We start from the raw sequence: 19,384 nt of genomic DNA, 5'->3' as shown, positions 1-19,384 counted from the left end.
GTATCCCTCCCCCTGGTTCCCACCTCAGGCTTTCTGCCCCCAAAAATCAGATTATTGACTGGAGTTAATAACATAATAAGTGAATGTGCATTTCATTTCCAGCTTCTGAGCTTGCTACTCACTGAGTACTTCTTTAGGTTGAATTGGAGTGCCTGAGAGTCTAAAGCTGTTTGTGTTGGGCTGAAAGATTCCTGATGCTGGTCAAGGTTTTAGGTAACACTGCAAAAAGGAGGGCATTGTATAAAGTAAAGGCTGATATTCCTCTTTGGGAGGGTGGGAAGTGGCTTGTTTCTTAAAGGGAGGTGCTAAGATGGGAACAAGAAAGCCGGGGAGGGACTTTTTTACGAGGGCTTGTAGGGCTGGGATGAGGGAGGAAGGCTTTGAGCTTGAGGAGAGCAGATTGAAGCTGGAGATGAGGAAGAACTTCTTAACAGTGAGACTGGGCAGACACTGGAACAGGTTGCCCAGGGAAGCTGTGTGTGCTCCCTCCCTGGAGGTGCTCAAGGCCACCTCAGACACCTCTCAGCAGCAGGTTTTGCTCTCTTCCATGCCATTCAAGCACACCTTGCTACTGACTGCGCTACGGCAGGGCCTGCTTCCCTGCTTGGATCTGCTCAAACACAGCAGGGACAAACCTCTGCAAACAGAACCACAGCATCTCTTTGGTTGGAAGAGACCTCTGAGATCATCTAATCCATCTTCCACCCAGCACTGCAAGGAAGCCAGCTGCCAGGGGCACTGCACTTCACCCCAACGTGTGGCACAGGTGCGAACAGCAGCAGCTGTGGGGACCTCCCATTTCATTTCTATTGCCAGGCTGGCACTGCCTCATGAACTGCCGGGCACAGCATCACCTCAGTGGGCACAGCACTACCTCAATGGGCACAGCACCACTTCAACGGGACACAGCTTGCTTCCCAACATGGTGTTCTGTGGCTGCACACTCCCCAGCCTCATCAGCTTCCTTCCTGAAGTCCTCAGTCCCTCTTTCAAATGCTAACTCTGACAAGCAGAGCTTCAGGGAGCATGCCAGGTTTGTACCCCATGGATGCAGTGAACAGGAGCAGAGCACACTTGGATCTCCAGTGCAAGACATTTCACTCAGCTCTCCACAGCCACTTCAAACACCAAGAGGGACATCAACAAAGCCAAGTGTTAAATCCCTCAGAGGACCTTTATCATCCCTTGGCTGTGTTGCACTTAGCATCAGCAGCATCATGGATTTTAAACCAAGCCTAATCAAAGATTCATTAACAGGCAATACATTTACACAGCCTACAACCACCAGCCACTTAGTGCCCTTTAACAGCCCCACAGCTCCTGAGCAGGCTGCAGGCTGCTCAGGGTATTTCTCCAGGGTGTTTAACAGGATAGGTCAAACAGGAGTCATTATCTCAAGTGAGAGGAGAGATGCAGCCAGCTTGGAGGTGTCTGTCCAAGCCATGCCACGCGTGTGAACCCAGCCCCTCACAGGTGGTTTGGGTGCAGAACTTACTTTAAAAGACAAAAGGCAAGCAGGCTGGCCCCCTCCAGAGAGAAGCCCTCCTTTCCACACCTCTGGAAGCAGTACACTCCATTTCCTACCCCATTCAAACACTGCCACGTCTGTGGCTGCACCCAGACAGCACTGGAGCACGGGCTCAGGGTCCTAGAGGTCCCCACCGATGCCAACCCTCACAGCACTGCCACTGGGGCAAGCAGCATCCTGACTGCTGCTTTCAGATGTGGACTTGAGACACAGTGAGAACAAAACCTTGGGGTCTAGAAGCACTTCCAGGCTTTTTTCCAGCCGGTGGGAACTGGAGACAGGCAGCAGTCCCATTTGGAGAGCTACAGGAAGCCCAGGACAGGCTCACAGCACGGAGGTGCCTCAACTTTACTCTTAACGCTTATCAGGGAGGACATCAAGGCCCCAAAACATGGGCAACATGAACTTCCTTCAGAGAAATGGCCCTTCTCCTCAGAGCACTCCCACTGCTTTTCCTGATTATCCTGGGAAAGACTCTTCAGTGGGAATGCATGGACCACAAAAGGGATGCCACAGGAAGCTGCCAGCCAGCATCCTGCGCTGGAAGTAGCCTGGCGGCACTGCCCACGCTCCAGTCAAGGCAGCTGCCACCAGAGACTGCAAAAGGGGAGGAGGGGAAAGTCATAGCGGCATAGGATGAATCAAACTGCACTGCCTGCTTGCAAAGAGCCAAGGAAATCACCTGCAAGGGCAGCAGCACCACAAACTAGGTAGCAGAGGGGACCCACAGCAGTGAATCGTTAAAGGCAAATTCAGCTTGGCTCTGCCAAAAGCCAACCTTCAGAGGCAAACTCAGCTTGGCTCTGCCAAACCCAACCTTCAGAGGCAAACTCAGCTTGGCTCTACTCACATTTTCACCAGCATTCCAGGATTTGGGAAGTCTTTGAAGCAGAATGATCCCAGTTCTACACACCACCTTCCAAGCTCTGGATTTATCCTGTAAGGCTGCCTGGCAAAGCTTTCTTGCTTTGCCTTTGTATGAAGGAAGGGATTTCCCCTAAGCACAAGTGTTGAGTAATCTTAGCATCTTTCCTCCTCAACCATCTCAAGTCCATCTAATATGCATTTATCCACGTGTATCTGCATCAAGCCCTGTTTATCCTATCCAACTGCATTTGTCCTCAAAGCCTGAGCAGATCAGAAGCACTGACAACCTCTCCAGATTAAACCTGCACAGCTGCATAATGCCACAAGCTGGCTCCAATTCAAGATGATTTTTTTCTGGATGGAAAGCAAAAGAGGAGACATCCACAAAAACCTACTGTGGATGATATTCCAACTTCATTCCATCAGGCACTGCTTACAGTAAGTGCTACAGGCAGATCTGCAGGGAACATTTCACAACATCAAGGTCTAAAAGAGCTGCACATGTTTGTGCTCTGCACCACCCAACACCTGGCACTGATGGCATGAAGGTAAAAAGGCAGCACATGCTCATCTCTGCACCACCCAACACCTGACATCGAGGACATAAGGGTATAAAAGCAGCACATGCTCCTGCTCTGCACCATCCAGCACCTGGCACTGAGGACATAAGGGTATAAAAGCAGCACAGGCTCCTGCTCTGCACCATCCAGCACCTGGCACTGAGGACATAAGGGTATAAAAGCAGCACATGCTCCTGCTCTGCACCATCCAGCACCTGGCACTGAGGACATGAAGGTATAAAAGCAGCACAGGCTCCTGCTCTGCACCACCCAGCACCTGGCACTGAGGACATGAAGGTATAAAAGCAGCACAGGCTCCTGCTCTGCACCACCCAGCACCTGGCACTGAGGACATGAAGGTATAAAAGCAGCACAGGCTCCTGCTCTGCACCACCCAGCACCTGGCACTGAGGACATGAAGGCATAAAAGCAGCACATGCCTGTGCCCTGCACTACCCAGCAAGTGGCATCTCCGGGGCTAAGCACACAGGAGTGAGCTGAAGCTCAGGGTAAGCCTGCTCTTTTCTCGGCAGTGCCACAGGCAGGAGCTCTCCCAGCACACCGAGTGTGTCACACACAGAGCAGCTACACACCTCCAGGCTCCACAAACGCTTGGCCACATGAATCGTTCTACTCAGGCAGTAAAATCCCATCTGAAGCCACTGAGTCTTCCTGCATTTGCATCACTATTGCTGTTCTCTCTGCCTCATAATGTGTCCTCAGCACAAGGGTAGGAGAAGATTAATGAAAGCCAGGCAGCTATCCACAGCATCACCCTTCGATCCCAGCACCTCAGCACGCAGTGAGGAGACTGAAAAGATGCAGGCCATTTATTTTTATCTATCTAAAGAGTCCTGAGGCACATTGGACTGGCACTGTTCCAGACCAGCATGCCTGGTGCTTTTCAAACCTCACTCATGAAGCTTCAATCAAGCCAGAGACACTGAAGGGTTTTCACAGCCAAAGCACAGTTTAATTCTGCATAACAAATAATCCCTCTTTCTACTCTTTTATTTGCCAGTAAATTCATGGTCCACATGCCACAAAGCACAGAAAAATGCAGGTGAGAAGGGAGAAGAAAGCAGCCACGGGACAGAGCTGCTTTGTCTCCAGAGGAGCTCACAACCCTGTGTTCTGCTTGCTGCACACAGTGGATGCTCCACTAGCTGAAAATGCTACCAGAAGCCACCTGCTGCAGGTACTCATCCCATAAAAAAAACACATACTAGGGGGGGAAAACCAAAACCAAATCAAACACAGACTTGGGCATTCTGAAGATGCAGAGCAGAAACTCAGCACTGCTCAGGCCACACCATGAGTGTTGTGTCCAGTTCTGGGCTCTCCATTCAAGAGAGATATTGAGGTGCTGGAAGGTGTTTGGAGCAGGGCAGCAAGGCTGGGGAGGGGCCTGGAGCACAGCCCTGTGAGGAGAGGCTGAGGGAGCTGGGGGTGTGCAGCCTGCAGCAGAGGAGGCTCAGGGCAGAGCTCATTGCTGGCTGCAGCTCCCTGAAGGGAGGCTGCAGCCAGGTGGGGTTGGGCTCTGCTGCCAGGCAGCCAACAACTGAACAAGGGGACAGAGCCTCAAGCTGTGCCAGGGGAGGTTCAGTTGGATGTTAGGAGGAAGTTGTTGGCAGAGAGAGTGATTGGCACTGGAATGGGCTGCCCAGGGAGGTGGTGGAGTCGCTGTGCCTGGAGGTGTTGAAGCCAAGCCTGGCTGGGGCACTTAGTGCCATGGTCTGGTTGATTGGCCAGGGCTGGGTGCTAGGTTGGGCTGGATGAGCCTGGAGCTCTCTTCCAGCCTGCTTGATTCTATGAACTACAAATGTTACTTTTATAAGTGTTCACCACTGCAACCTCAGAGTGTTTTGGTACAGCAATCAGGATGCCCAGGGAGATGTCTGAGGCTCCATCCCTGGAGACAATCAAAGTGAGGCTTGGCAGGGCTCTGGCTAACCTCTGCTAGTTGAGGAGAGGATTGGACCAGATGATCTTTGGAGGTCCATTCCAACCCAGCCCATTCTGTGATCCTATGAATATCCCAACATTACCAAAATTAAACAGGTTTTAAACCAAGACCAAATCATTTTGTGGTGGTTTCCCTTTAGCAGCACATTCATCTTACACTTCCATCAGCTTTATCTCCTTTGTTTTGCAGTCAGCAGGAGCAGATTCATAGACAAAAAGCTAAGCAGGACAGTTAGGTTTTATTTGTTAGGGTTCCAGAATGACTACTGAGGACCTGAAGCTCAAATTTGAGGCTTTAGAAACAATATCTTCACATGGCCCAAGGAAACCTCTTTTTTCCAACTCGGAAACATTTTCCTGCAACTTTCCTTCAGTTCCTCTCCCATTCAGAAAGATAAAAAGCAAAAGGCAAATCTACCAAGCTGAAAAAGCCTAAAAAGGGGGCAGCAAGCAGGAGATCCTGGCAGGTGATGATATGGCAAACATCTCTTAACTTAATATATGTTTGCTGTCTGTAACAGCAGGAGCACAGTCCCAAAAGAGGGACTTGCAAAAACAGAACCTAAGTTTAGTTTCAGAGCCCAAAAGCAGGGTTTGGCAGTGGCAGGGTGGGGCTCTCCATGTAGGGCTTTTACATCCCTCCACCTCCCTCCTTTTCTGCTCCAGCTGTTAGCTCAAGTCACACCCCTAAAAAAAACCAGCATCAGACTCTGTCAAATTACCCATTCAAGAAGGAATCTGCTAAACAACACTGTTCTGCAGCTCATAAATCCCAACGTGCAGCAGAGGAAAAGGAAAGGATGAATTCCGTACCTCCAGTTCTGTCTCCCTCCGATTGATAGCATCTGTAGATTGATTTAATTTCTCCAGCTCCCCCTAGAAAGAAATTCAAACACACATTAAAAACAAAACAAAAAGCAGAAGGAAAAGACAACAGCCTGAAAAGGCTCATCCAGCACTCATGGGCTGCAGCTCACACACTCAGTGAAAAGAGGAAACGCTGAGGCTGCCAGGCACGCAGCAACAGAACAAGGGGACAGAGGCTGAAGCTGTGCCAGGGCAGGTCTAGGCTGGATGTTAGGAGGAAGTTGTTGGCAGAGAGAGTGATTGGCATTGGAATGGGCTGCTCAGGGAGGTGGTGGAGTCACCATCCCCGGAGGTGTTCAGGCAAAGCCTGGATGAAACACTTAGTGCCATGGTCTGGTTGCTTGGGCAGGGCTGGGTGCTAGGTTGGGCTGGATGAGCTTGGAGCTCTCTTCCAGCCTGGCTGATTCTGTGATTCTATGATTTAGAATAACTTTGCCCCTGGCTGCTGACAAGAAAAACAATCAGAGCAGCTCTACAGTTTGACTTTAAGGCAGAGCATTTCCTGTGCTGGCCATTAAACATAAACACAAGGCACAGCAGGTTCTGCCTTGTTAATCAATGCAACCACTGTCTGCTAGTGCCCAGCCACATAGAGCCCTCCCAGCAGCACCGGCACAAAGCTGGTGCTGCCACAGCAGACACCCAGGGAGCGCACAGCACCGATAAGAGGCACAGCCTGCAGCACCAGAAGCATTCCAGTCTGGATTTTACCAAACCATTCCACACACAGCCGGTCCGTGGGGACGCAGGACGATGTTTACTTAACCTGCCTTCCAGACAGTGTTTTAATCTCTTAACAGCAACAAAAACGGAGCAAACAAAGGTGTTAAATCTCTCCCATAAATATTTACTAGAGGTGGTGCTGGCACAAACGAAGTTACCATCAAAACAAAGCTCCTTCGTAATGACTTCATCACCACAAAGCCCCACTCTGGGGAGCAGACTGCGGTGGGTTTCACTATCCGAGCGACACCCTGCTGCCTGTGAGATGCTGCGGCCTCGACAGGGGTGTTCTCCAACCCTGCTGTTATTTAATTTTCAACAGCGTAACAGAATCCTCCCCAAAGCCTTTAGCTGTGTAAAGCCGGCACCGTAAATTGATTGCCACTTGCGCCATCTCCCTCTAGATTACAAGACCCGCTCCGGTTACAGTCAGAAAGGAATTAATTGCAACAGCTTCGCTCCTTTATCCTCAGAGGTCAGATTGCATCCCCAGCTCCTGGGATTCAGAAGACACATATTTGCAAACCCGTGTTTTCACCGGGGAGTTGCCTAACTGCCCTTAGCTAAGAGCGCTGCAGCTGCCGGGGCTGGCACAGCCTGGCTGCCAGCCACACGGAACCCAACAAAAGCCCGGTGCTGCCAGCAGTGTGCCAGCCACGTACGTGGGAACGTGTCGCAAGCTGAAGAACCCGAGCCCAGAATTAGATCAGCGGGCACTCAGGGAGCTCAGCTTCACAAAATCAGGGCAGTAACAGGCTGGCCTGGCACAGAACCGCAGAATGGTAGGCTGGGAGGGACCCCCAGGGCCCCACTCCCCGCAGCCACGGCTCGCCAATTCCCGCAGGTGCTGTGCTCGGCTCGGGACGCAGGGAAGCAGCGAGCCCGGCGCGGGGGCCCCGTGCGGAGGCTCCGCTCCCCTCGGCGGCACACACATGCCTCTGTGCACCCCTGGCGAGCCGCCGCAGCCGAGCCGGAGGCAAAAGCCATCAATCCGCAGCGAGCTAAAAATACCGCAGGGCTGGGGGGCCGCGGCCAGCTGCGGCGGGCACCGGGCAGCCGCTAACGGCAGGCTGCGGGGCTGGAAGGCTTTGTTCAGAAACCACCACCCCAGAAAAATGAAGGCGTTTCAGCAGGCGCTGGTAGGAGAGCCAGCAGCAGCCTCCCCTGCAGCTCCCGTTTAACGGAGTAATCGTGAATTAAAACACCGTCACACCCGGGGGGTTCCCCCCGTTACGAGTGCCCGGGCGCCAGCGCTGTCGGCCAGCAGGGTCACCCTGTCCTGGCCGCGGATCGGGGTGCGGGGGTGGGGGTCTCTGCGGCCGCCCGAGAGAGGCCGGCGCGAAGCCCGGGCCGCGGGGTAACAAAGGACGGGGGCCGAGGCTGCCTCTCCGGGGGCCGGGGCTGCTTCCCCCGCGGCCGGTGGGCACCGGGGCTGCTCCGCGCCGCCCTCCCCCGCCCCGATCATGGCCAAGCAGACGCGAGTGCGTACACACCCGTGCGGCACCCACAGGGACGCGCACACCCGTGTGGATACCCGCGGACATGTGTGCGCGGCTGTGCGCGCTGCTGCGGAGTCGAGGGCCGGAGGCCGTGGCTCTGACAGCCATTAGGCGCCACACATAACGCTCAGATCACTCAGGACGCGAAGCCCTCCCCGCCCGAGGGCCCGGCCGGGACTCACCTGGATGCGGGGGTCCACCTCCTCCTCCTCGGGCCGTGGGCCCTCCTCGGCGGCGCGCCCGCGCCTGGCGCCCGGCTCCATGGCGGCGGCGGAGGCTGCTGCCAGCGCTGCCGCTAGCGCTGCCGCCGCTGTCCCCGGCCGCTGCCTCCCGCTCCACCACCGCCTGCCGCTGCCGGCCCCTCCTCCGGGGGAACCCCGCCTCCGGGGGAACCTCTCCTTCCTTCCCCTTCCCTCGTTCCCCGCCGCACCCCCGGCCCTTTGTGCGGCCGCCCCGCGCGGAGGGACGGCGCCGCCAGCGCGGGCAGGGTAACGCTGCTGCTGCCGCCCCGAGCGCTGCCGCCCCGAGCGCTGCCGCCGTGCAGGGCCGGCCGCGGCTATCCCCCGGCACGGCGGCCCCGCGCCTGCAGCGCCTGCCTCCGAAACGGGCAGGGGCAGGAGCTGCCAGCGGTACCTGGCGAGGTCGCTTCTGCTTTTGTTTGTTCTCCTTCTCCTCTGCTTCTCAGCTCTGCCAGGCCCTGCTGGGGACTGACAGCGGTGTGGAGGAGAGGGAAGGAGAGGATGGGAGGAGATGAAAACCAGAGAGCCCTGGCAGCGGCCCTGGCGTGGCAGCGGAACCAGGCGCTGCGGCACCTGCTTTGGGCAGCAGAAACGGGCACACCAAAGACATGTCCCCTTGGCAGCAGCACTGCCCCAGGCTGGCAGAGCTCCTCAGAGCAGGGTCCCTCTAACCACAGCATCAGTGCCCAAGCTGGCCCCCAGCCACCCTTTGACCTAAAGATCATCCAGCCCAACTCTTGGCCCAGCCCTGAAGGGGCAACACTAAACCACGTCCCTAAGTGCCAGGTACACACAGTGCTTGAACGCCTTCAGGAACAGCAACTCCACCACTGCCCTGGGCAGACAATTCCAGCGTTTGAGAACCCTTTCAGTGAGGAAGCACCTCCCAACATCCAGCCCAAACCTTCCCTGCTGCAGCTTGCATCCATTTCCTCTAGCCCTGTCACCTGCCATCAAGGAGCAGAGTGTGGCCCCACAGCCTGCCTGGGCAACCTGTTCCAGTTCTTGGAAACCTCTGTGCAGAGGGCAGGCTGAGAGGCAGAGCCTGGTGTGCAGAATGCTGCTGCCCCTCTGCTCGTGGGACTGCAGAAGTTCTGCACTCAAAAACTCCTCTGGGTTCAGAGTGTGGTGCTGGAGGCTGCTTTCCAGCTGCCCTCAAACACAGAAGCACTCCTGCAGCTTGGCTTCAGATAACTTGGCACCAAACAAGCACAGAGGAGCTATAAGCAGCCCAGTGATGGGGAGAAGAACAGAATGGATTGCTGCCCTGGCTCCCAGTGCCCTCTGCACCCCTCCAGCCTAGGTCATCCAGAAGCAGCTCCTCCAGGGCTGACTTGCACCCCAGACCAAGCCATTTCTCACCCCATGCACCACCACCTTCCCAAAACAGAACCTGTCACCTCCTATCCTCACACTGAGGGGCTCCCAGCAGCCAAAGGGCAAACCCAGCAGACAGACCACAGAGACACAACTCCTGCTGCCAGCCTGCAGCCATTCCTGCACCGTCAGGGGAGCAATGCCCACACAAGACAACTTCTGCCACCTTCATCACCACACACACAGGTGGGAATACCCTTAGCAGTTAATGGAGGCACTCTCCAATCCCACAGTGGAAGGATTCAGAGGTTCACAGAATGGTTTGGGTTGGAAGGAACCTTAAAGCTCATCCAGTTCCAACTCCCTGCCATGGGCAGGGACACCTCCCACCAGCACAGCTTGCTCAAGGCCTCATCCAGCCTGGCCTTGTACATCTCCAGGGAGGAGGCAGCCACAGCCTCCCTGGGTTGGAAGAGAGCTCCAAGCTCATCCAGCCCAACCTAGCACCCAGCCCTGGCCAATCAACCAGACTAAGTGTTTCATCCAGGCTTTGCCTGAACACCTCTAGGGATGGTGACTCCACCACTTCTCAGGGCAGCCCATTCCAATGGCAAATCACTCCAGCCCAGCTTCAGAACATCTCCCTTGAAGGGCATCCACAGCCTTCCTGAGCAACCTGTGCCAGTGTCTCCCCACCCCCACGGGCAAGAATTTCTTCCTGATCTCCAGCCTCAATCTGCCCTTGTCTGACAAAATCCTGCATGGCATTTCCTGGCTGCCAGCATCCAAGGCCCCTGCTCCTGGCTTCCAGGAGCACATCACACAGGTTAAAGAATGCCTTTGAACAGGAAGCAGGACCTCTCCCACTGCCACAGTGCCCTCGAAGCTCTGCTCCTCCAGAGGCCAAGCACTTGCTCCTTCTGATGCTGAAGACTTCACGTTCACACAGCTTATTGCACATTTAAGAAGTGGCCTCAATCCAAACCTCCTCTGCTTGTTTCTCGAGTGAATTTCCACCCTCTCCACACTCCAGCCCCAGGCACGCTCCAGCTCTGTGCTTCAGGAGGTGCTGGAGTCACCTCTCTTTCCCCCGTGGGTTGTGAGATGCTGTAGCCTTGGGAAGGTGCACACAGACCATGTGCACATGGAGCTGAAGCATCTGTGGTGCCCCCAGCTGTAGGTTTCCCCACCTACAGCAATGTATTTAAAGAAAGAGGCACCAAAGAAAGGGTCCCAAAATACCCTTTAATTTCACTTCTCCTTAACAAGCACCAGTTAAGGATGACTAAAAATAGGCTCTAGGCTTCAGAGGGCTGCAGAAGGAGGAGGCTCATTTGAAGAGGTGCAATCTTTTTCCCCAGCCACTCTAATCTTCACATCTTTCCTACAAACTAAATCCAAGGCTTTCAGCCAAGTCACCTGCTGGCCTCCTTCCTACTGGATAGGCATTTCTAGCCCAGGAGCTGCCTTCCCAACCCTTCCCTCGCACCGTGCTCTGCTCTGGGCAATCAGCACAGAGTCACCTCCCAGCTCACCAGGGAAGGGACTGCTGGTCACAGGCAACACTTCTGAGAGGTGCTTTGTGACACCTTCTTACCACCTAGGGAGCAAAGTCACCAGGCACACACAGGCTGGAGCACAGCTCTGTGCCTAAGCAGCCTGGTGACCACCAAAAAGCTCTGGCCATGGGCCTCATCTCCCAGTCAAACCTTGCTATCAGAGAGGAAATCCACCTGTGCCCTGCTTTAGGCTGCAGGGGACACAGCACTAACTCCCTAAGCCTTCATCAGAGCATCTCAGAGCACTCCGTCAGGCATCAGCCACCCAGGAAAGCTTTCCCTTTGGTTTTCTGCAGTAGTCCCATTCCTTACAGGAGCTGAGAGGTTAAACAGAGGGAAACAGCACAGCCATGTCAAGTGCAAGGATGGCCCAGAGGAGCAGGGATACAGATATCTCTTCAAAAATGAGCTTTCAAGCAAGGGGCTGAGCAGACCAGGTAGCTACAGAAAGATTTGAAACCTCAGCATCATCACGACAGGCTCGAAGAGGAAACCCTGCTCTGTATCTAGAGAAACAAACCAAAACCAGTGGCTGCCAACCAACAGGGAGCTGCTGCTTCCCAGCTGTGAAGGCAGCCTGGCAGCCAAGAGGGCTGTGAAGCCCAGAGCTGGGGACAGAGCCTTCCACAGCCAAGCACTAGCAGCAGGGTGCCGAGAAAGGAAGCAAGGATGACGGAAAGACCTAACCATTTCTGGCTGACCTGTAAGCACTGACAGGAGAAATGGGAAAGGTTTTCTCTCCTTGCCAGGTCCCTTACAGCCCAATTTACCTTGTGCCAGAAGACCTGAGCTTAGCAAGGACCTAGACACAGGCAAGAAGCTCAGCCTGACAAACTCCACTTTGATGCCTGTGAGACCCGAAGCATCCACACTTCAGATGTGTCTTTCAGACGCTCATGGGAATGCACAAGGCCCTCAAAATACTCACATTACAACCCCAAACTGTTTCAGCTTTGTAAAGGTGGAATGCTCCTGCATACAAAGCCTCTTGCCCTGCTTTCCTACCACTAATAGAAAGATCTTCTGCCCTCCACCCACTGCCTGGCAGAGTCTCCCTCTTCCAAGCTTCCCGTTCCACAAAGCTTGAGCGATGGAGCTGGCTGTGTGTGGGAGTGAAGCACAGCCTGGTTCAGCAGCCAGCTTCCTGTACCAGGAGAAGCTGCAGCCCTCAGTGGGAAGAGATAAGGGGGATCAGGAGGTAAAGGTTCAGAAAGCCCAGCCCAGGAGGACCCCAGGGGCCTGACAGATCACCCTTCATTAGCATGGGGATGGACACAGGTCGCTGGGAACTATATTCCTCTGATCTGAAATGCATCCCCGGGGCCTCCTTTTTAGCTCCTTTGACCTTTCCTCCTGTTTCCTCCCATTCTTTAACTTCCTCCCCTCCCGCAGGGTGAGTCCTTGCAGGGAGCTGTTGGCTCCAGAAGCCCTGCAGCCACCCTTGCCCTCAGGCTTCTGAGGAGCTGCCAGGGCAGAGGGGCTCTCCTGGGATGCACAGCATCCAAGCTGCCTGGAAGCGGTGGGATGATGGGGGGCGGTTCTGGGGAGGAGAGTGGGATTTCACCTGGATCCGAGAGGCTGCGTTCCTGTCTCCAAACTTTTCACATTGCTTCTGGTACCAAAGAGGAGCTGAGGCACAGCACCTGGGACAGGGAAGGCTGCCGAGGGCACTTGTGGCCAGAACTGCTCCAGCCGCTTGGGCAATCAGCACGGTCCCAGCCACGAGCGGATGAGGAGGAAGGCAGCTGAAGGGGGCTGTGTGTGCCAGGTGTGGAGGAAGGCAGCTGAAGGGGGCTGTGTGTGCCAGGTGTGTGAGGGCCCAGCCCTGGGGAGCCGTCCCCGTGTGCCATGCAGCTCTCTCAAGAGCAAGCCCAGCAGCGGCCAGATGTGTCTGCCAAGTGTCATGCAGCAGGAACAAGATGAAGCTCACCTCACACCCACATGGGGAAGAAGCTACTTTGAAGCTGGTGATGCTCTAGGGAGAAAAGGGGCTGCTGCCTGGGCAGCAAAGGGGCTGTCTACCCAAAGCACATGAAGGGCTACAAAAAGCCTGCCTCTCACACCTGCACCTCTAGGAAGCCCTGCAGGAACACCTCCCAGCAGGTGAGAGCTCCAGCAGGGCAGCACAGCTCCTTTCCCCAGTGCTCAGGGCTCAGAATCACAGAATTAACCAGACTGGGAAAGACCTCTGAGATCATCCAGTCCAACCTATCACCTAACCCTTCTGATTAACTTAGACCCTGGCACTAAGTGCCTCATGCAGGCTCCTCCTAAACACCTCCAGGCAGCCCATTCCAATGCCAATCACTCTCTCTGCCAACAACTTCCTCCTCACATCCAGTCTGAACCTCTCCTGGCACAGCTTGAGACGGTGTCCTCATGTTCTGTTCCTGGGTGCCTGGGAGGAGAGCCCAACCCCAGCTGGCTGCAGCCTCCCTGCAGTTGTAGACAGCAATGAGCTCTGCCCTGAGCCTCCTCTTCATCCAGCTCCCCCACACCCAAAAGCCTGTGCTGAAGCTGTTGCACATCCTGTGATTCAGAGGGTAAAAAGGGAATGAGTTCAGTTCCTTTCTGAAGAGATACAGAACCTTCCACCCACTGTTCCCTGTGCTTTTCCAGGGAGAAGTTGTTCCTAACTGGCACACAAGTGAGCAGAGTGGGACCAGTTCCTCTCCAAAGCAGAGCTGCTTTTTCCTCCTGATGGAAGAAGGTGCTGCAGGCTTCACTGATGGGATCTGATCTTAACAATGACTGCAGTCAGGCTTTGGTGGAGCCACCCTGGCAGCAGATGTGTGGCTGAAGCTCCTCCTCACATTACAGCCATTTGACTACAAAATAAACCAATGCCTTAAAACCAAACCAGACTTCAGGCACTCGGGCGTTGGTGAGGAAAGCCAAATTCAGGCCCCTGGAATGTTATTGCTCCACATCCTCCTACTTCTCCACAACCTTAATCTTTAAAACGCTTCTAAAAGTACAACACCCCCCAAAAAAGCCCAACCAAACCTTTGACATCTGAGCTGCTGACCTGGCTTTGCTTTCTCGTGCAAGAGATAAAGTTTAAGCTTCCAGGAGTTACACATTGACAGCCTGGTTTCACAACGAGGAGCACTGAAAAACAGGAACTCGTCCCTGAGAAAGCTGCATCGACAGAAAGCAGCCTGAGCAGGAGCAGGAAAGGGACAGGAGGGGGTGGTCAGCTGGGTGAAGAAAGGTTATTGTGGGATCTAAAAGAATTCTTCAGCCTGGAATGATTGGCCAAGAGCACTGAAATGCTTCTCTGCTCACTGCTGGCTCTCAGCAGGCACTGGGAACTGCACAGGTCCAACCGAGGGGGCAGCTGCCCACAGCCATCCCAGTGCCTGCTTCAAAACAGAGGTGGAGAGCAAGAGCATGCTCACAGAGTCACAGTGTTAGGGCTTGGAAGGGAGCTCCAGAGCTCACCCAGCCCAGCCCCTGCACTCAGCAGGGACATCCTCCACTACAGCAGCTTGCTCACAGCCTGCTCCAGCCATGGGGCCTCAACCACCTCCCTGGGCAGCCTGTGGCAGTGCTCCAGCAGCCTCCTGCTGCACAACTTGTTCCTCACCTCCAGTCTCAATCTGCTCTGCTCTCATTCCAAACCATTGCCCTGGTCCTGTCCCTGCAGGCCTTTGCAAACAGTCCCTCTGCAGCCTGCTTGTGGTAACCTTCAGGTACTGGCAGGTAGCTCTGAGGTCTGCCCTGAGCCTCCTCCTCTGCAGGCTGCACAGCCCCAGCTCCCTCAGCCTGTCCTCGCAGCAGAGGTGCTCCAGCCCTGTCACCAGATCCTCTGGACCTGCTCCCTCAGGTCTCTGTCCTTCCTGTGCCGAGGGCTCTGGAGCTGGCTGCAGTACTCCAGGTGAGGTCCCACCAGAGCAGAGCAAAGTGGCAGAAAGTGTGACCTGCCCTAGGTGACCCTGCTCTGGCAGGGAGCTTGGGTGATCTTTGGAGGTCTCTACCATTCTGTGACGCTGTGAGCTCAGCGCTGGGCTCCGAGGCAGGCGGCTCTGGCCGGTGGCTCTGGGTGGTGGCTCTGGCTGGTGGCTGGTGCCACCTTGTGCATGACAGCTCCAGCTCCCGGCCCTCACCCTCTTCAGCCACGCCGTGTCCAGGCAGGAGAACACAGCCCCCGACTTCTGCACACTGTGACTCTGTGAGCATGCTCTTGCTCTCCACCTCTGTTTTGAAGCAGGCACTGGGATGGCTGTGGGCAGCTGCCCCCTCGGTTGGACCTGTGCAGTTCCCAGTGCCTGCTGAGAGCCAGCAGTGAGCAGAGAAGCATTTCAGTGCTCTTGGTCAATCGTTCCAGGCTGAAGAATTCTTTTAGATCCCACAATAGCCTTTCTTTACCTCATGGTGACAGCTCCACATTTAGGCACCAAGCCTCCAGCCAGGCCAGACAAGAGTTGCCAGCCCAGGGGGAAGACAGTTCTGTTCCAGTACAGCTGGTGGTAAGAGAAGCCATTCTTCCCCTGCCCACTGCCACCCTTGCCCACCTCAGCCTTCACTAGGCAGCACTGCCAGACAGATTTTCCTTCCTCTTTTGGGGGAGTTGCTCTAAAACCTGAGTTTCTTCTGCCCCTGGCTCCTAACAGCAGTGAAATACCAGGGCTGAGTACCAAGAGCTTATGCTCTAAATCCAGCAGGCTGCCAAACACGGGCATCACCACCAACCTCCCCATGGACTCCAAGAGGGGGGCTCTGATGTGTCCTGGCCAGAGACAGACTGCAAAGATGGGGAAGATGAGGCCAAGGGCAGCAAGGGACAGGAGAGATAAGGTCAAGGGCACCAGGAGAGGGGAGAGATCAGGACAAGGGAGGGGAGAGCTCAGGCCAAGGGCAGTAGTGCCCTGCTGCAACACACTGCCACTGTTAGTGCAGTACACACCACTGTAGCCAAAGCTTCAAACAAGAACACCTACTTTGTATCCCTGGCCATCGCTGCTCTATCTTCTGCTGCTCCCTGCCCACCACCCAGCCCCAGCCACGGGTTTGGAGCAGCTGCTGGGTGTGTTTGTAGGCTGCTTTGGCTGTATTAGTGCATCCTCTTTCCCCACCACCGAGGGTCAACAGCAGGAGGGCTGCACCAGACCTTCCACCCAAAGGTGCAGTTCCCTTTACCACCTTGAGTGCTCTGGAGGAAGTCAGGGCAAGTTTTGCCACTGACTTTGCCAGAAGGAGCCTTCTACCACGTCCATTTCTACCTGGGCAAGTGTCTTCCAGCGTGGTCCATTCACCCAGTCCTTTCCTTATCAGTGATGCTTTGTGGTTACCTCTTCACCTCCTAGACTTTGAAAGACTTGATGAGTGTGGCAGCAGGAAGATCAGGACACTGAGAACTCACACCCAGCGTAGCTACTGGTTTCTTATGGATCATTTTCACTCCAAGATCTTCCCTGCAGGGCAGAAAGTGAGAGGCAAGGCTTGAAATCACCCAGGAGAGCAACCCCAGGGTCAGGATTGGTGCTCTTGTCTTTCAAACTGCAGTGATGAGGCCTTCAGGAGCCATGTTCTGGTGAGAGGCTGGAAAGGGTGAAGGGTTGGGGGGAGCAGATCCACTTTGCTCAGCACCACCACAGCCACGTGGCAGCCCACCAGCTGCAGTGAGTGAGGGAAGCATTTCTTACAGCTGACTCAACTTCCTCACCCTTTACCACAGCTGCAAACACTTGCAATGATTTAAAGCTCACAGAAGCAGAGGCATAGAAACCAAACAAAGCTTTCTGACCATCCACAGTCGACATAAAACTGAGGTTCCCTTATCAGCTGCAGGCCTGTCTGGCAGGGGCAGCACTGCACACTGCTTGATTTTCCCAGCCTGGCTGGAAATGAGGCACAAAAAGAGCTGTACTACAGCTCTGCCTTCCACAGGTTGGTACCCAAAGTACTGCTGCAGTGCAGCCAGCCACAAGCAGCTGTGGTATTGCTCAGTGTAAAAATGAAGTCAAAGGCTGCCAGCAGCTAAGCCTGTGGGGCTGACTCAGACCTTCTGAGCAGTGTTTGTAACACCTGCCTACATCTCACTTCCTTTCTGGGATGCCCAGTTCACCGCACTCACCTTGGCATACGCTGGCAACCATGTGGCAAAGCAAGGAGCTGCCTCAACCAGGCAGCCCTTCGGTCTCAGTCCTCTGCTGTGCAAACAGAGCCAATCCCTGCCCAAAACAGGGACACCACCAAGTCAAGCCACAGGTTGCTCAAGACCTTGCTCAGTCCAAGTATGTTCAAGGACAAAGGTTTGGCAGCCTCTCTGGGTCCTATCCCAGGCTCTGACCTCAGCTCACACTCACAGTAACAACAATCTTTGCATTTCACAGGAGTTTCCCTTGTTGCAACTTGTGCACATTGCACAAGATCAGCAGTGCACATTGCACAAGCCACCAGACCACTCTGAGCCTCCTCTGCTGCACAGCAAGATCCTCTTGGATCTTGCAGTGGGTTTACAGAATCACAGAATCAGTCAGAGTTGGAAGGGACCACAAGGAGCAGCCAGTTCCAACCCCCCTGCCATGCCCAGGGACACCCTACCCTAGAGCAGACTGCACACAGCCACAGCCAGCCTGGCCTTAAACACCTCCAGCCATGGGGCCTAAACCACCTCCTTGGGCAACCCATGCCAGGCTCTTGCCACTCTCCTGCTCAACAACTTCCTTCAGTCTCAATCTCTCCATCTCCAGCTTTGTTCCATTCCCCCCAGTCCTGACACTCTCTGAGAGCCTCAAATGTCCCTCCCCAGCTTTTTTGTAGGCCCCCATCAGATACTGGAAGGCCACAAAGTCACCTGGGAGCCTCCTCTGCTCCAGCCTGCACAGCCCCAACTCTCTCAGTCTGTCCTCATAACCCAGGTTTGGCCTGGGACTGAGAGGATATCACCCAGGGAGGAGGGGGAGGCTCCTTCTGCAGTGCAGCGCAGCAGGGCTGCTCCAGGGGAAGGATGAGGTCACTCCAAGCTGGTCAGCCTGTGGCAGGCTAGGAGCCACAGCATCCATCCAGTGCTTCCAGTGACAGCAACAGCAAAGGCCAAGGCAATTCCTGAGAGGGGAGGGAAAGAATGAGGCCCTCTGGCCAGGAAAGAGGCAGCCAGCTGCCCCGGGTAGCACACACAGCACCTGTGACTCACTGCTGCGGTTCCAAACGGGAAACTGACTTGCAAACCTCAGTGGCCTCTGCTCATCAGACAAAGAATGCCTGATATTAAGCAGGGATAAAGACAACCTGATCCTCAAACTTCCTTCAGCATGAAACGAGACAGCAGAGGATCTTGTCTAGAATGTACCTTTTGTTTGCACAGCTAAGTGCTGAGCACACTGAAGAGATATCATTATCAAAGTATCAAAGCAGCTTACAGCACAGCACTCAGAGGCTGTTCCACTGAGCCTCGTTCCTGTGTCTGAGAAGTCCCTGCCAGCACTGCCAGCAGCTGGCACACTGCAACTTCAGCAGGCCACAGCAGGCACCAAGTGACAGGAACCACAGAACACTTCTTTCAAAAATAGCTTTTAATAAAAAAGGAACTAACAGTGGTGAGGATAAAACATCTTCCAGCTGCTTCACCTGCTCCTCCAGCACTGCTGCACAGGGCTTGTGTTACAAGCAGGAAGACACCCAGCAGGTGACCTGCATCAGAGAATGGTTCAGGTTGGAGAGGACCTCAAGGATCATCCAGTTCCAACTGCCTGCCATAGGCAGGGACACCTCCCACTAGAACAGATTGCTCAAGGCCTCATCCAACCTGGCCCTGAACACCTCCAGGGAGGGAGCATGCACAGGAGTTGACCTGTGGGATCAACCAGGGGGTCAATCCATTCCAGTGCTTCACCACCCTCACCACGACACCATCTCAGATGTGAACAAGACAAAGTAGCTCTGCTGCACTGACCTGCCCTAGAGAGACTTCACCTCCAATCCTGCCTCCAGTACTGCTCTCCCTAGCAGCAGAAGGACACAGAGCTGCTGGAAGCCAGAGGAGGCCACAAAGGTGCTCCCAGGGCTGCAGCAGCTCTGCCCTGAGCACAGGCTGAGGGAGCTGGGGAGGTGCAGCCTGCAGAGGAGAAGGCTCCAGGGGCACCTCAGAGCTGCTGCCAGTGCCTGAAGACATCCTGCAGGAAGGGACTGCAGAGGGACTTGTGCTGAGGGGCTCTGAGCCAGGCCAAGGGCAATGGTTTGGAGCTGAGGCAGAGCAGGGGGAGAGTGGAGCTGAGGCAGAAGTTGTTGAGTGTGAGGGTGGTGAGAGCCTGGC

The 19,384-nt window shown here is 54.9% G+C and overlaps 2 protein-coding genes across 4 annotated transcripts in view; both read right to left on the bottom strand.

The window, feature by feature from the left end:
- SH3BP5 (SH3 domain binding protein 5) overlaps nucleotides 1-8,374 on the bottom strand; it is a 26,278-nt gene extending 17,904 nt beyond the window's left edge. The window contains exons 1-2 of the mRNA XM_064167244.1: nucleotides 8,192-8,374; nucleotides 5,734-5,796 (exon numbers count right to left, since the gene is read on the bottom strand). Of these exons, the coding sequence (XP_064023314.1) occupies nucleotides 5,734-5,796; nucleotides 8,192-8,272 (144 nt within the window). The 5' untranslated portion in view covers nucleotides 8,273-8,374. The remainder of the gene's footprint in view (nucleotides 1-5,733; nucleotides 5,797-8,191) is intronic.
- Nucleotides 5,740-19,384, bottom strand: part of METTL6 (methyltransferase 6, tRNA N3-cytidine) — a 20,958-nt gene continuing 7,313 nt past the window's right edge. For 2 of the 3 annotated variants that reach the window (XM_064167246.1, XM_064167245.1), the window contains exon 7: nucleotides 18,627-18,762. The gene's annotated coding sequence lies outside the window, so the exon portion shown is untranslated. Of the gene's footprint in view, nucleotides 5,797-16,349; nucleotides 16,542-18,626; nucleotides 18,763-19,384 lie in introns of those variants that run through there. The other variant, XR_010307549.1, reaches the window with a different exon arrangement.

The sequence above is a fragment of the Pogoniulus pusillus genome, chromosome 28 (assembly GCF_015220805.1).
Source record: "Pogoniulus pusillus isolate bPogPus1 chromosome 28, bPogPus1.pri, whole genome shotgun sequence".
Lineage (NCBI taxonomy): Eukaryota > Metazoa > Chordata > Aves > Piciformes > Lybiidae > Pogoniulus > Pogoniulus pusillus.
The sequence above is the reverse complement of the archived record's forward strand: the minus strand, read 5'-3'. Positions and strand labels throughout refer to the sequence as shown.